At 35.3% G+C, this 14780-nt stretch overlaps 1 protein-coding gene and 1 long non-coding RNA gene across 2 annotated transcripts; one reads left to right on the plus strand and one right to left on the minus strand.

Moving 5' to 3' along the window:
- Window positions 1-5724: 5724 nt before the first annotated feature.
- LOC142171573 (uncharacterized) lies at window positions 5725-10359 on the minus strand. The gene is made up of 2 exons (XR_012701290.1): window positions 9670-10359; window positions 5725-6163 (listed from the first exon to the last, which is right to left on the minus strand). It is a non-coding gene; the product is annotated as an uncharacterized LOC142171573 (long non-coding RNA).
- A 162-nt stretch (window positions 10360-10521) lies between these two features.
- LOC107781222 (protein CONSERVED IN THE GREEN LINEAGE AND DIATOMS 27, chloroplastic) lies at window positions 10522-14043 on the plus strand. Its single transcript, XM_016601892.2, has 7 exons — window positions 10522-10952; window positions 11502-11654; window positions 11881-11958; window positions 12623-12718; window positions 13225-13260; window positions 13481-13659; window positions 13733-14043. Exons 1-7 carry the CDS (start codon window positions 10719-10721, stop codon window positions 13893-13895), a joined length of 939 nt encoding a protein of 312 aa, XP_016457378.1. The 5' UTR covers window positions 10522-10718; the 3' UTR covers window positions 13896-14043.
- The last annotated feature ends 737 nt before the right edge of the window (window positions 14044-14780 follow it).

Below are 14780 nucleotides of genomic sequence, written 5' to 3' on the forward strand. Positions count from 1 at the left end.
ATTACATACGAATTAATTAAGGAAATATTTTTATTACAATTACAAAAATAAGTAAGTGAGTTGCTAGATCACTGTTGGCTTGCCTGACGGCGGTGTTAGGTGCCATCACGACCTTTAGCAGATTTTGGGTCGTGACAAAACCTATTCCAATGCTCGAAACCCCAAACGGACATCGATATCACCAAAGTCCACTCTCAAACCAAACTTAGGAAATTCTAAAACCTTCAAAATGCTAACTTTTCACAATAAGCGCCGAAATGCTCCCGGGCGACCCGATACTCAACCCGAACATACGCCCAAGTCCGAAATCATCATACGAACCTATTGGAACCTTCAAATCCCAATTCTGAGGTCGTTTACTCAAAAGTCAAACCTTAGTCAATTCTTCCAACTTAAAGCTTCCGATTAGAATTTTTCATCCAAATCAACTCTAAACTTCCCAAAATTCGATTCCGACTACGTGTACAAGTCATAAAACATGAAGTGAAGCTACCCAAATCCTCAAACCGCCGAGCGACGCGCTAGAGCTCAAAACGACCGATCGGGTCGTTACAGATTAACACCTCCAAAGTATACAGAACTCTTTGTAGGATTGGCAATAAGTCTAGAGGCCTGAGAAAACTACCGAAAGAAATTGAGCAACAGCTGCACTGAAATCTTATCACCTTTTGCAAAATATTATAATGTCATCAGCAAAAATAAGTTGAGTGATCACGCCTAACTCTAGTCCTAAAAAGGATAAGCGGTCGCTGCAAATATAATCTGATCTAAGAATTCGGAGTTGAATCCATAGAGAACTAAAGTTTAGCTACAACTGTTTACTATCACTAAGAAGACAAGCTCGAATAATTTCTAAGTTATAAATATAAATATTCTTATGTCTAACTAATTAGCTAACAAATTAAAGGAGTGAATTAACAGCTAAAGATACTTAGGATTGGAGATAAGATTAAGGAAGCCTAGGGTTATGATTTTTCCAATTATCGGAACTATTTTCGCTAAGTCTCCTATAATATCGTCTAAATATTATCTACCGATCGTGAGTACTTCGGGTGTCGTAATTCTCTTTCAAGAAACCACCACAATTTTCTAGACGTATTCTCTAACTACGCTAGCTGGCATTAATTCGCCGCTCACTATGATAGCATCAAGGTTTCGTTATTTCTAATCCCATATTTAAACTCTCCGTATTAATTTGTCAAGTACTTTAGGAGTGATGTTGTTCAACGGCTACCTAAATACATACCCTTTCTTAAGCAATACACACTAAATAGGCACAGTCAATTAATGACCCTTCAATCAACAACAATAAATATGTAGTTGGACAAGTAGAGAAATTCAATGGCTCAATTATATAAAAACATAACAAGAGTTTTATTATACAAAAGGTTCCATCAAAATCCGAGATAATAAATTAGCTATCATAATAGTGGCTAACTCTCATATTTATATGGTTTAGTGTTGAGTTGGGCGAATTTGGCTTCTCCTAATTCGGATTGGAGAAGCTGATTTCTTCTGATGTGGTCCCGGTCTGGCGAAGCGAACCCAGATTTCTCTCTTCAGCTTTTTTTTGCCAATTTGTTTTCCTATTTGATCCTTCTCCTTGCAAGTTCGTTCCTACACATAAGAAATACGTAATGAGCTTATTTTTACTTCAAAAGCAGTGTGAACTCCCACAACTCACACAAGAAATAATACACAAATATAATCAAAACATGCACTTTTCACCCTTTATCACCACTCCATACTTAAACTCTTGCTCGTCCTCGAGCAATTTCAAATTAAGCACATAGGCAAAAAATACCTTTCAAAGCAAACTCAAGCATCACACCAATGACACTGGTTTATATCAACACTTAGAACCCAACATATGCACTCTTCATATCTTTTCTCAAGTTTTAAACTCATGTCAAGATTATTTAAAATATTCGTGTGGGTTTTTCTAACATCCTCGCCTCAAAACTTGACTCCAGCACATTCCACACTATGGCTCGCTCCTTGTGCCAACTCAAAAATCAAAGTCTCTACGAATCCTTTGCAATTCATGTGCCCACACCAAAAAACCATATAGAAAGTAGTCCACACACTCAATATAAGTTAAAATATATTTTAAGGACTCTTCAATCGAAACAATTTGCTCACTCTCACAAAAAAATTCTTATGCTACCAAAGCTAGTACCATAGGCTTGCCCGTAGTGTAAGTCTTTACTAATTTAAGCTCGCAATGCGTAGGATCAAGTAGGACTTTATAGGTTGTAATGTAAGCTAAAGGAAGGATAATATATATTTGAGAATAGTGACTAACCCTCCTAATCACTTTAAATACACTACACTTCATTTCCAAATACCTTCTTGTCATGACCAATTCAATGTCTTGCCATGAAACCATACACATTTAGGCCCTTCTTCATTAAGCACGTCAACATATAAATACTTACTAGCCCAGACAAAGATACCGGTGGTGTTATTCATTTTTTATTTTTTTTCACTCTCCTTAATTTGGTATTTTCGGTTAGTATTGTTTTTATACACAAGTTCACCTTGTCGTCCTTTCTATGGTTCCACTCAAAAGCTACTCAATCTCTTTCTTTATTATTCTAGCTACTTAAGTGCTTTTGGAGGTAAAAGTTCAACAAGATTTGATTAATAACAAAGGGGATTTGGCTTGTAATGTGGTTGCCAAAGAAAAGGTCTACAAGCTCAAAAGGGGTGACTATGGATAATATTAGCACTGGTAAACAAATAAGCTAAAATTATCAATCAAAGAAAGCCTATATCGCTTCACAAACTCACAAGACTTAATCATTTCACTTTGACTCACACACGGGGAAGTTCTAGACTAGTAAGGATGGCACAGAGTATACTAAAATTTCACCTCATACAATGTACGTGACTCACTCAGAACGACTCTGACCCGACTCTAAAGCTAAAGCAACTAGCACAGTCATCACAAAATTTAAGCACACATAAATTAGTCAGAAGAGTCAAAAGATGAGCCTCGATGTCAAAATAAAGTCACATATATTCTCAAGGCATATAATTACAAATATCATGAAGAAAGTACTTAGTGCAAATGTTCCACCTCTAAGACCCGATATAAAATATGTCAAAAAGCATAGATACTCAAGTTCTCTTCATTTAATTATCAATTCAAAAAGAAAAAGATTTTATTTTTGTATTTTTTTTGGACTTTAAACCCTCAAAAGAACTGTCTAGGAAGTCCATCGTCGAAAAAGTCCAAAACTTTTTGAAAATTCTACCTAAAAAATGACTATTCGGTTTAAAGAGTCATTCCTTAGAAAAGAACCTTGGCCATAAGAAAAACTAAGAGGGCTTATTTCTACCTAATTATCTTTTTTATTTTTGATTTATTTTCAGAACACATAAAATAGCACAACTAAAATAGCATAAAAAATCACCCAAACGGTCTCTTCACCTCACACTTAAAATTGTGCATTGTCCCCAATGCACACCCATAAATACAAAAGGGTAAAAAAAACTCCCTAATCGGCCAAAGGCCGAAGCATTAGCAGCTCTTGGAGTACTCAGACTTCTCCGAGACTTTTGTTTTGTGCGGGAACCCCACACTTAAGTCCAATCATCTAGCTTAGTTTTGCATCCTTTCAATGGCTTTGCTTTCCATTCTCATAGAAAATCAAAAACAACACTACAAAAATAGTACTATAAAAAAAATTAAAATTAAAATTAAAAGAAAGCATTAAAGTTGGGTTGTCTCCCCATAAGCACCCGATTTAATGTCGCGGCACAATGTTAATTACTTTCTTCCTCCACCTCGAGCTTATGAATTGAACCCCTAATTTTGATTCAAGCTTATGATTATGCTCCTGAGGCGATGAAACAAATTTGACTGGCCCAAGGAAATAATGTAGTATTCTATACTTCTTGGCCTTTAGATGAGGTGTGTACTCCTGACTTTCTGGCAAGAAGAATTCCAGAATGTAGGCACCTTGTTCCTCATTTCTTGACCCCCTTAATTGGCTCGAATGACTCTATTTACATATCATCATCTAAACACAATATGGAAAAATGCTTGGAGTGAGGACCAATGCGCTCAAATACATAAACTTTGGGACTGTCAACATCCTCAACACCAATGACACTAGAGTCAACTAAATATGTATCCTCAATGTCCTTGGTTGACTCTAGTATCTCTTCTACGACGTCGGTATCCTAAAATTCTAGTTGGATAGATTGTTGGTTTTCTATTTCTACTCTAACTTTCTCCATTAGCACCTTAATTTCTGCATCTAATGCATACTCGTTTTGGTTACTATCCACAATATTAGCTTGTTGAGCATTAAATGCTTCAACTAATTGAGCTACTTGGGCCTCTAAGTTGCGAATAGTTGCCTCTTGCCTTTGAATATGCAAGTGTTTCTCATTATTTTATTCCATGAGGCACTTTAACATATCCTTGATCTCCTTTAGGTCAGCTTCCCCTAGTTCTTTGTTCCTGTTAACTTCATAAGAAAAAGTAAAACCATTATAATACGGGTTTGGGAAGGATAAGAAACACAAGCACAACCATAAAAGTGACCATCTTGACCACCACACACATCACATACATCTCACATAAGATTTAGTTGGTGCACATAACTCACTCTAAGAAATATTTTGACAATATTGCCACAAGTGGCTTCCTCAACAATAAGCACAAGTAAGATCAATAGTAGAATTACCAACAACGAAATTTCCATAATTTCAAGATGCCATATTTCTCAAATCAACAAGTAAAACCAATTTTTTTTTAAAAAAAATCAAATACTCCCTCTGCTTCAAATAAGATGAGGTATTTTCCCTTTTAGTCTGTTCTAAAATGAATGACACATTTCTAAATTTGGAAATAATTTAACTTTAAACTCTTCATTTTACCCTTAATGAGAAGCTTTTATAACCATACAAATGTCATGGCCCACAAAAATTTATCCCTTAAGTTTTTAAGACCACAAATTTCAAAAGTTTTTTTTTCTCTTAAACTTCGTGCCGAGTCAAACTACCCCATCTAAATTGAAGCAGAGGAAATACTTGAAAATAAAATAAAAGTTCAAACTTGAAACCTAGCAATATGTACACCTACAGCTACACTGTTAGTTCCCCGGCAACCACGCCAAAATTTGATCACGCCCAACTCTAGTCCTTAAAAGGATAAGCGGTCGCTACAAATATAATCCGGCCTAAGAATCCGGAGTTGAATTCCACAGAGAATTAAGATTTAGCTACAACTGTTTACTATCACTAAGAAGACAAGCTCGAATAATTTCTAAGTTATAAATATAAAGATTCTTATATCTAACTAATTAGATAATAAATTAAATAAGTGAATTAAGGAAGCTTAGGGTTATGATTTTCCTAATTATCGGAATCCTTCTCGCTACATCTCCTATAATATCGCCTAACTATTCTCTTCCGATCGTGAGTACTTCGGGTATCGTAATTCTCTTTCAAAATTACCACAATTTCCTCAGCATATTCTCTCGAACTACGCTAGCTCGCATTAATTCGCCGCTCACTACGATCGCACCAAAGTTTCATTATTTTTAATCCCGCCTATAAACCCTCCGTATTGATTTTTTAAATACGTTAGGAGTGATGTTGTCCAACGGTTACCTAAATGCGTACCCTTTCTTAAGCAATACACACTAAATAGGCACAGTCAATTGATGTCCCTTCAATCAACATCAATAAACACGTAGTTGAACAAGTAGAGAAATCCAACGACTCTATTATATAAAAACATAATAAGAATTTATCCTACAAAAGGTTCCATCAAAACCCAAGATAATAAATTAGCTATTCATAATAGTATGTAAAACTACAATACTAAAATTCATAACCAATAATAGAAAATTGGAAGAAAGAGGAAAAAACGTGAAGTTGAATTCTTCTCCCTGCTCCAAGTGTGTTCTTGCCTCCTCAAAGGCTTCTTTCCCTTCAAAAAGTAGCTAACTCTCATATTTATATGGTTTAGGGTTGAGTTGGGGCGAATTTGGCCTCTCCTAATTCGGATTGGAGAAGCTGATTTCTTCTGCTCCAGTCCCAGTCTGGAGAAGCAAGCCTCGATTCGCGGTCCCAGATTTCTCTCTTTAAATTTGTTTTTTGCTATTTTTTCTCCTATTTGATCCTTCTCCGCACAAGTTCGTTCCTACACATGAGAAACACATACTGAGCTTATTTTTTCTTCAAAAGCGGTGTAAATTCCCGCAACTCACACAAGAAATATTACACAAATATACTCAAAATATGTATTTTTCACCCTTTACCACTGAGCAATCTTAATTTTAGCACACTTAGGGTGAAACTTAAATGTTGGATTGTTGATCATGTTTTTGAGTAGTCTGCTCAAGTTCTCCATCACAAGCACAAATAAATAGGGGGATATTGGATCCCCTGTCTAAATCCACTCTTTGCTGCAAATGGTCTACTAGGTTTGCCATTTATATTGATTGAATAGGACATTATTTTCAGGCAGGTCATTATCCAACTTATAAACTTTGTTGGAAAGTGCAGACCTTGTAGTACTTTCTCAATGAAGTCCCATTCTACATAATCATATGCCTTTTGCATATCAATTTTAAGCATACATTTGAGAGATATCTCTTTCCTACCATAAGCTTTGGCAAGTTAATGTCCCAAGATGATATTATCTGTAATAACTCTTCTTGGCATAAATACAGCTTGACTGTTGTCAACTAAATTAGGCATAATGAATTGCATTCTCTTATTACTCACCTTGGATATAATTTTGTATAGAACAAATACAGCTTGATTGTTGTCAACTAAATTAGGCATAATGAATTGCATTCTCTTAGTACTCACCTTGAATATAATTTTTTATAGCACAGAGCAGCAAGAGATATGCCTAAACTCTTTCATATTAACGGGGTTCCTTACTTTAGGAATGAGAGTCACTGAAGTGCAATTGATGGGGCTGTGCATGTTTCCTGTCTTGAGAAACTCAACAACTGTCTCAAAAATTTCTTCTCCAATAATCTTTCAGGTTTCTTTAAAGAGGTGTGCATTAAAGTCATCGTGACGGGGGGCCTTCTGCTCATCAATGATCATCAAGGCATTAAATATTTCCTCAGTATTTATAGGTAAGATTAACTGCAGTTGTTGATCTCTACTAAGTTTATGCCCTTCCTGAAAAATATCCAATTGAACAGTAGGCAAGCATGCAGTAGCAGAGCCTAACAGATTCTGGTAGAACTTAATAATTTCTACCTTTACATCTCTTTCTGGATGTGCAATGTTACCATGTAGTGTAATCAGTCTTCTTATCTGATTCTGAGCCACCCTGTGCTTCATACAAAAAAGGAAATATGCATTGTTGGAGTCCCCTAGATGTAGCCATTTAGCTCTTGATTTCTGCTTGAGGATGCTCTCATATATTGATTTCCGTTTTTCTAGCTGCAGTTTCACTTCCTTTCCCGCTCAGCTAGTGCCACATGTTCATTTGGATCTCTTGTTTGAACTTGAAGGTCAGCCAAGAGTTCCTATATTTCTCCACCTTTTCATCAATCTTTGAATACTCCTTAGAGTTCAATTTCAATCCTTGTGTTCACCTTTTGCAATTTAGTCCAGATACCTTGCATTCCCTATTTATACCTTCCATTGTTCTATTAGTGCCCACATGAGATAGGAAATTGGGATGTTGAACCAAATGGTTAAAAATCCAAAATGGTCTGGTACCCTTTATAGGGATATTTGTAAATTCAACAGCTAACAGTATGTGATATGAAAATCCCGAATCAAGAGCAATAGCTTCCAAATGTGTCCATCTGTTGATCCAGTCACTATTTACCAATACCTAATCGATTTTGCTATGTGTGTGATTATTAATCCAGGTGTACCTCCTCCCAGTTGTCTTTAGTTTTGCCGTATTAGTGTCCACCAAAAATTTATGAAAGTCAGCTACCTCAAACTCCTGAACTAGGTTCCCATTTAGTGTGTCATCAAGATGTTTAATGGCATTAAAATCACCCACTATGATCCAAGCTCCTTGTTGCATAGGGCCGTGCATAATATGATAAATATCGAACTACCGTACCGAAATCAAAAATTTTGGTATATGGTATTCGATATTTTGGTATTTGGTTTAAGTTTTAAAAATAATTTGATATTAGGTATGGTATTTGGTATTAAAAAAATAATACCGAAATATATACTAAATTCGCATTACAGATATTATTTATTAACATACTAAGTTACACAATACTTTTCTGTGGCATTCATGTTGAGGTTGGCAGTAAAGCCCATGTACTTCTTTAGGAAAATGAAGGAACAAGGTAGGATGCAGATTCTAATTTTTACACTCTAGGTTTCCAAGAAGTTTAACGTAATGTTTCAACGGTTTTAGGGTATTTTTTACTCCATTATTCTTGTATTGTTGTTGCATATGTAAGATTAATCGTTGTTGTATTCTCTAATTTTAACAATTAACTCCAAGCAAATAAGATGACAATTCTGATGATCAAATGTATTCCTTTATGTACCTTTTTTCTCTTAGCTGATACTTGATGGCTTTTGACAAAGATTTTGTCAACAGTCATGTTAGCTTAGAACGTTTTCATTAATTACTTTAATTAAGAATATTACAATCTATGACTTTATGCACTAGATAATATTCAAGCCAAATAAACTAAAATTATCAGACCGAATAAACCGAAACCGAAATGAGAAAATCCAAATCATATTGAATGTAATTAGGTATGGTATTTTGTATAGCATTTTAAGAAATCGAATACTGAAAATAACGGACTGAAATGACTAACTATCGTACCGTACCGACTGACGAATACCCATATTGCTGCATACTTGCAATTGATCTCAATTCAGTCTATAATGTTTTCCTGTTACTTACCGTATGTAAACCATACACAATTGTCACATGAAACTCCACATTCAAGGCATAGATTCAGTCTATAATGTTTTCATGTTACTTACCGTATGTAAACCATACACAATTGTCACATGAAACTCCACATTCACATGAAACTCCTCATGTAATGAATATCTCCCACGTACATCATGCATCTATTATACATGAGGGAGATATTCATTACATGTACAATACCAACATCTTCAGGTTTGGGTATCAAATAAGGTGGGCAACCTGCATCTATACAAGTTTAGCCTTCACATGGACAACTATGCTGGAACGATTTGTGTGTCATTGGTTCAGAAACTTATCTTTGTCAAGAGTAGATTTCAATTCAACCTATAGAGTGGTGTGGGTTAATGATTGTGATTACAACTGTAAGTCATGCCTCGAGTTTATTCAAGTCTTATGGCCCATAGTTTCTTTTGTACTATCAAAGTTGCGTGTTATACACAACTTTGATAATAGCCAATCGCAAAGTACATAAAATATTTAGAGAAATACTAAACACACAGCCCATAGCCAGCCGCAAAGTTCACAGAAGACTACTAAATTGACTAAATTACAAGAACTAAGATAAATACCAACACCATACACAAAGACTACTAAGTTATTCTTGTGGAAAAGATAAAAACTAATAAGTACTAATTTCATCAAAGAGGGAAAAATACAACGCGGTCAATGTGTAGTTTGGAGCATTACTTTCTAGAAAACGAAAATAGTAGGTTGTATAATGGTAAAAGAGTATAAATTGACACAGAGAGACACACCTGAGTCGTCGTCGTTGTCGGCGGCGCCGGTCACAACCACTGAAGACGCCGTTGGAAGAGAGAAGGGACGTGAGCTGTGAGAGAGAAGAGAGAGTGTGGGAAAGGAAAAGATAATTAGAAAAATAAGGATTTCGGCCCAAAATAACTAAGTTATCCGACTACAGTAGTCGCTAAATAATATCTGACTAAGTTCCGACTACTATAGTCGGAAACAAATTATTATTTAATTAATTTTATTTTAAAAAATTTTTACTACTGTAGTCGAAAATTGTTTATATGTTATGTTCCGACTGCAATAGTCGGAAAAGTATATGCGCGAAAAATTCCGCGAAACTTGACGATACTAGTAGTCGAAAACGTAGTCAGCAAAATTCTAAAAAATAAATATAAATACAAATATAAATTTTCCGACTACATTAGTTGGAAAATTGTGACTGACAATTTGTAGTAGGAAATGGTAGTCGGAAAAACGCTTTTTTCTAGTAGTGTCCCACATTAACAAATTTGTACATTTTTCCTAATTAAAATAACCAAGTTGGGATAAATTAGATTGCTATTCTTCCTCCGTCTAATAGGGTGCTAAGTGTCTTACTCGTGCTAACACCTAGCTTAATTCAATTTGAATCAAAGCGAATATACATCCTCTTAATTCAAATCAGAGAAAAAACCTGTGGAACAGTGAGAAATGAACGCAACACTGGCGTGCATAGACAATCTTTCCACGTTGCAACACAAGATAACCACGAACTTACCTTCTATACCACAAAAAATGTTTCACATTAGAATCTATAATTCAAGATAATCCTATGTAGGAGCCACAAGAGTGGACCACAACGTTTCAAACTGGTGGTCGAGTACCCACAATCCAAAAGAGTAGCCCTCAGTTGGCTGATTATAATTGGACGAAAGTAAGAAAAAAAGACCGTCATTTTTTGGCAGATAACAGAAAACATTCACTTACTCCATTTTCCATCACGTATAATGCATAATCTCCAAAAATAAAAGAACTCCCATTCTTCTGAATTCTCAGATTGCAAGAGAATTCAGAAATGCTGAGGCTAAATTTATATTGTTCCATAGTTCCTGGTCCAAAACAAGTCAACAATAGCATTGGCAGAAGCTGCGGTTCATGGATCATTTTGCCCAACAAACCAACGATTCTATGTAGAAGGAATATTAGTGTCAGAGCCCTGAAAGATGGGATGAACGGAGGCACCAGTGGATTACCTGGTAAGAGTTGGGACCCTGGCTTGGAAATTGAGGTGCCATTTGAACAAAGGCCGGTACGTATGATTTCTAATTAAGCTACAATTTCCCCATTTTTTAGGCATTATATGTTTTCACATACTTCTCCCTGTTTTGCACATGCAGACTTGTACAGAATACTTGACTATTAACTAATGAAGTTATTTATTTTTTTAGAAAGAAAAGGAGTTATTCCTGGGTTAGCTTACCTGGATATCCAGACAGGATTTAAGTTATTAAACTAATAGTGTAAAGACTTTTTATACTGTTTGTATAGTTTATCATGGGAGTGACCTGATTGTGCAAAATATTTAACACCGTCGTAAAACTTAAAACTAGAAAGAAAATGATATCCTCCAGAAGGCCAAAACTTAACACCTGCACGGGTGAGACATTCTATCATATGGTAAGCTGCTATTGCAGTAATTTATAGCATTATTGAAATCAAACCAGTCAGTAACGTAGCCACCCCTAACATGTACCAATTTCTGAAGTTTCATTGTGACAAGGGACTTAATATGGAGACCTATAAGCAAATATAAGTTATTAAATAATTAGCTAATTAATTCTTGCTTCTCAATTACTAGGTGAATGAGTACTCATCTCTGAAAGATGAAGGTTTATACTCTTGGGCAGAATTGGGACCAGGGTCTTTCTTCCTACGTCTTGGGGGACTTTGGTTAGTCACTTTCACAGTTTTGGGAGCACCTATTGCAGCTGCAAGCTTCAATCCTTCAAAGGTACAGACAATTATATAAATCCTTATGAAGAAAAAACATCATCATATAGTTCTTTCTCTCTCAAAGAGTCCCAAAGTGAATACTCGTGTTTAGTAAACAAGTATAGCTTCTAACTTTTTTTATATCTAAGAGACAAAACATAGAATAAAAGAATCCACTCAGTCACTAAAATATCTTATAACAGCTGCTCATATACATTGACATTCAAATTTTCACAATCCTGCAGGACCCTTTAAGATTTCTCCTGGCTGCAAGTACAGGGACTCTTTTTCTTGTTGCACTCATTGTCCTGAGAATTTATCTGGTAAGTTCTTTAATTCCATAACTTCGTTTTTTTTTTGTTGAGCTTGAAGATCTAGACGCACATATTTGTATTTTATATACATCCAGAACAATACACATGTCTGACTGCCAAGCTAAAACTTTCTACAGTGGACAGATGTGTAGTTGCCAGGAGACAAAGCTTGAGATTTAATCTCTCAGTTAGCAGTAATTTTTATTACCAAACAGAGAGCATGAGGAAGTTACTGTGTATTGAAATTGGAAGGCAACATTCACATTTTGATGGAACCAAGAAAGATGATAATGTCCCTTAGTCAAATTAAACATGCATTGTAGATATGATATTTCCTTTAGTGTCAATAAATATGCAAATACCATATTTTTTAGGTATCAGTTTCCATTGTATATCATGTCCGTGAGAAAATAAGAAAATTAAAGAGAAATGTATTGATGACTTAATGATTTAGTTGAATATAAGAGACACCAATTTATAAGGCTCCAACTAGAACACATATGTGATCTTGGTTCAAAGTGGGATAATATCTAACTTAAAAATTTAACTCTTCTAATATTCTAACATTCAAACAATAACCATAGTAGGGATAGAGCTAAATTGGAGAGAGGTAACTTGAGAACTTACTCCTCTAATATTCTAAAATTTTAATTCACAACAATGACCATAACAGGGATGGAGCTATGTTGGAGATAGGCTTTTATCAGCAGTTATACCTTATGAAGAGACAGGATGGTACGATGGACAGATGTGGGTGAAGCCACCTGAGGTTAGTTGTCTTTCCTTTGCACACATATTTTACAAGTTGTTTTCTCTTTACTTCCTCTGCTCCTCCTCATTCCCACAGTGCTAAAATATTGCCAGCTTCGAATCGGGCAAAGTGAATCAAAAGTGCTTACAGAGCTAGCAGCAAGAGGGAAAATAGAGTAGCAAAACTTAGGCAACTCAATGTTCAGCTCTGTCCATCTTTAAAATGTAACTTCAAAGATTTCAATGATAAACTTAGTTCTTCCTGGTATAGAATTCACTAGTTACAACTTGTCAAGAAACTTTGAACAAAAGATACTACAAGAAAGTAAGAGTATTACTATCTCTTACTTAAGATGAACCCACAGCAAAACTACATGATGGAATAACATCTATATTGTGAAGCTAATTTTAGTTCCATTATTATGGCGACACATGATTCAAAAGACTAAAACTACCAGCAGTTCTTGAAAAACTTATCAAAAACGATGTTGCACGTATGGCATTTGATGTGATTATTCCTTGCAGATCCTAGCTCGTGATAGGCTGCTCGGCTCATATAAGGTACCACAAATTGATGCTATTGCTTTATGTTATTGGACTTTTGTACTTCCAGTTATTAACTAATCATATAACTATAAACCATGTGAAACAGCATAGTAGAAAATACATCAGCTGGTTACATAAATATTAGGCAATTGTTGGCATCATATTCTGAATGTCATAAAGCAGGTCTTTCCAATATTATGAGCATAAGAAGTCTGAAGGAATTTTTAATATGTAGGTGAAACCAGTCATTAAAATGCTGAAGCAAACGCTGGTAGGAACAGGGGCTTTACTAGTTGCAGCAGTCTCATTATTCATATTCGCAACACCAGTACAAGATTTTATTCAGGGAACTTTCTCAACAAAAGAAAACTCATTGAGTTCCACTTCACAAAACAGCACAAAACTGGGCATCAGGTATTCTATTCTCGAAACTTAGAAACATGTTTGAAGATTCATGAGTTTACGTTGTTTCATTATGTAATTATAGGAAAGAAGAGCTGTTAAGATTGCCATTGGAAGTCAAGGAGGATGACGATCTGGCGAAAGCTGCCGCTGAAGCAGCTGATGGAAGGCCAGTCTACTGCAGAGATAGGTATTATCGTGCATTGGCAGGGGGACAATACTGCAAATGGGAAGACCTACTTAAATGAGAGGATATAAGTGAAGAAACCTACAGTTAAATTCTGTGATCGCTCAAAAGATTTGTACAATTGAGCATGTTCTTATAATTTTAGAGAGAAATTTTGATGTTCACCTGAAACTGTTACATCAAGTGAATATCCATCATCTGATCAAAAACCTCTATTTGCTGCAAGGCATCATCTGGAAAAAATATAATACGATACAATTGGTAACAACTATCCAAACAAGCTGAAGTGAAACCTGTTATCAAAACTGTGTTCGAAACTTTTTTGAACAAAGAGAATATACTACAAATTTTATAATTACAAAGAGATACACTTTTTGAGTGTCATTAGGATCAGCAGCAAAGGATTACGTTGACGATTTACGAATTATTCTTCACTTAATTTATGGGTCTTGACAATCAGTATCATTTTCTTTTATCCTAAAATCTAATCAAAACCATTATATGCCCTCCAAAAGGCTTTTATATATACATATATCCGAAGTGTTCAAGTTTTGCGCACCACCATCAGCTAAACTTGACCTACAATAATATTTTTTTTCCTACGACGATCGATAACTCATCATATCAAGCTAATATTGTAATCTGGAAAAAATTATAACGAGACATGCTATAACCAATTAAATTGCATTTATAGCGTAAAAATCTTTAGTTTATCAATGTATATAACTTAAATTCGTATCGAAATATGATGGAAATATCTGGCTGTTGCTGAAGTCTATCTCCGCTACATGATTCATGTTGATGGTTGACATTTGTGGTGGATTACATCCTTTAAGCTAAGCATTTGCGCCCACTTCCAAATGGTCCTATCTATATGCACAAGCGGAGTGGGCAACAAGGTTTCCAACGTCACAATAAAAACCCAAGTTTGAAATAAGCATACTCA

The sequence above is a fragment of the Nicotiana tabacum genome, chromosome 17 (genome assembly GCF_000715075.1).
Source record: "Nicotiana tabacum cultivar K326 chromosome 17, ASM71507v2, whole genome shotgun sequence".
Classification (NCBI taxonomy): Eukaryota; Viridiplantae; Streptophyta; class Magnoliopsida; order Solanales; family Solanaceae; genus Nicotiana; species Nicotiana tabacum.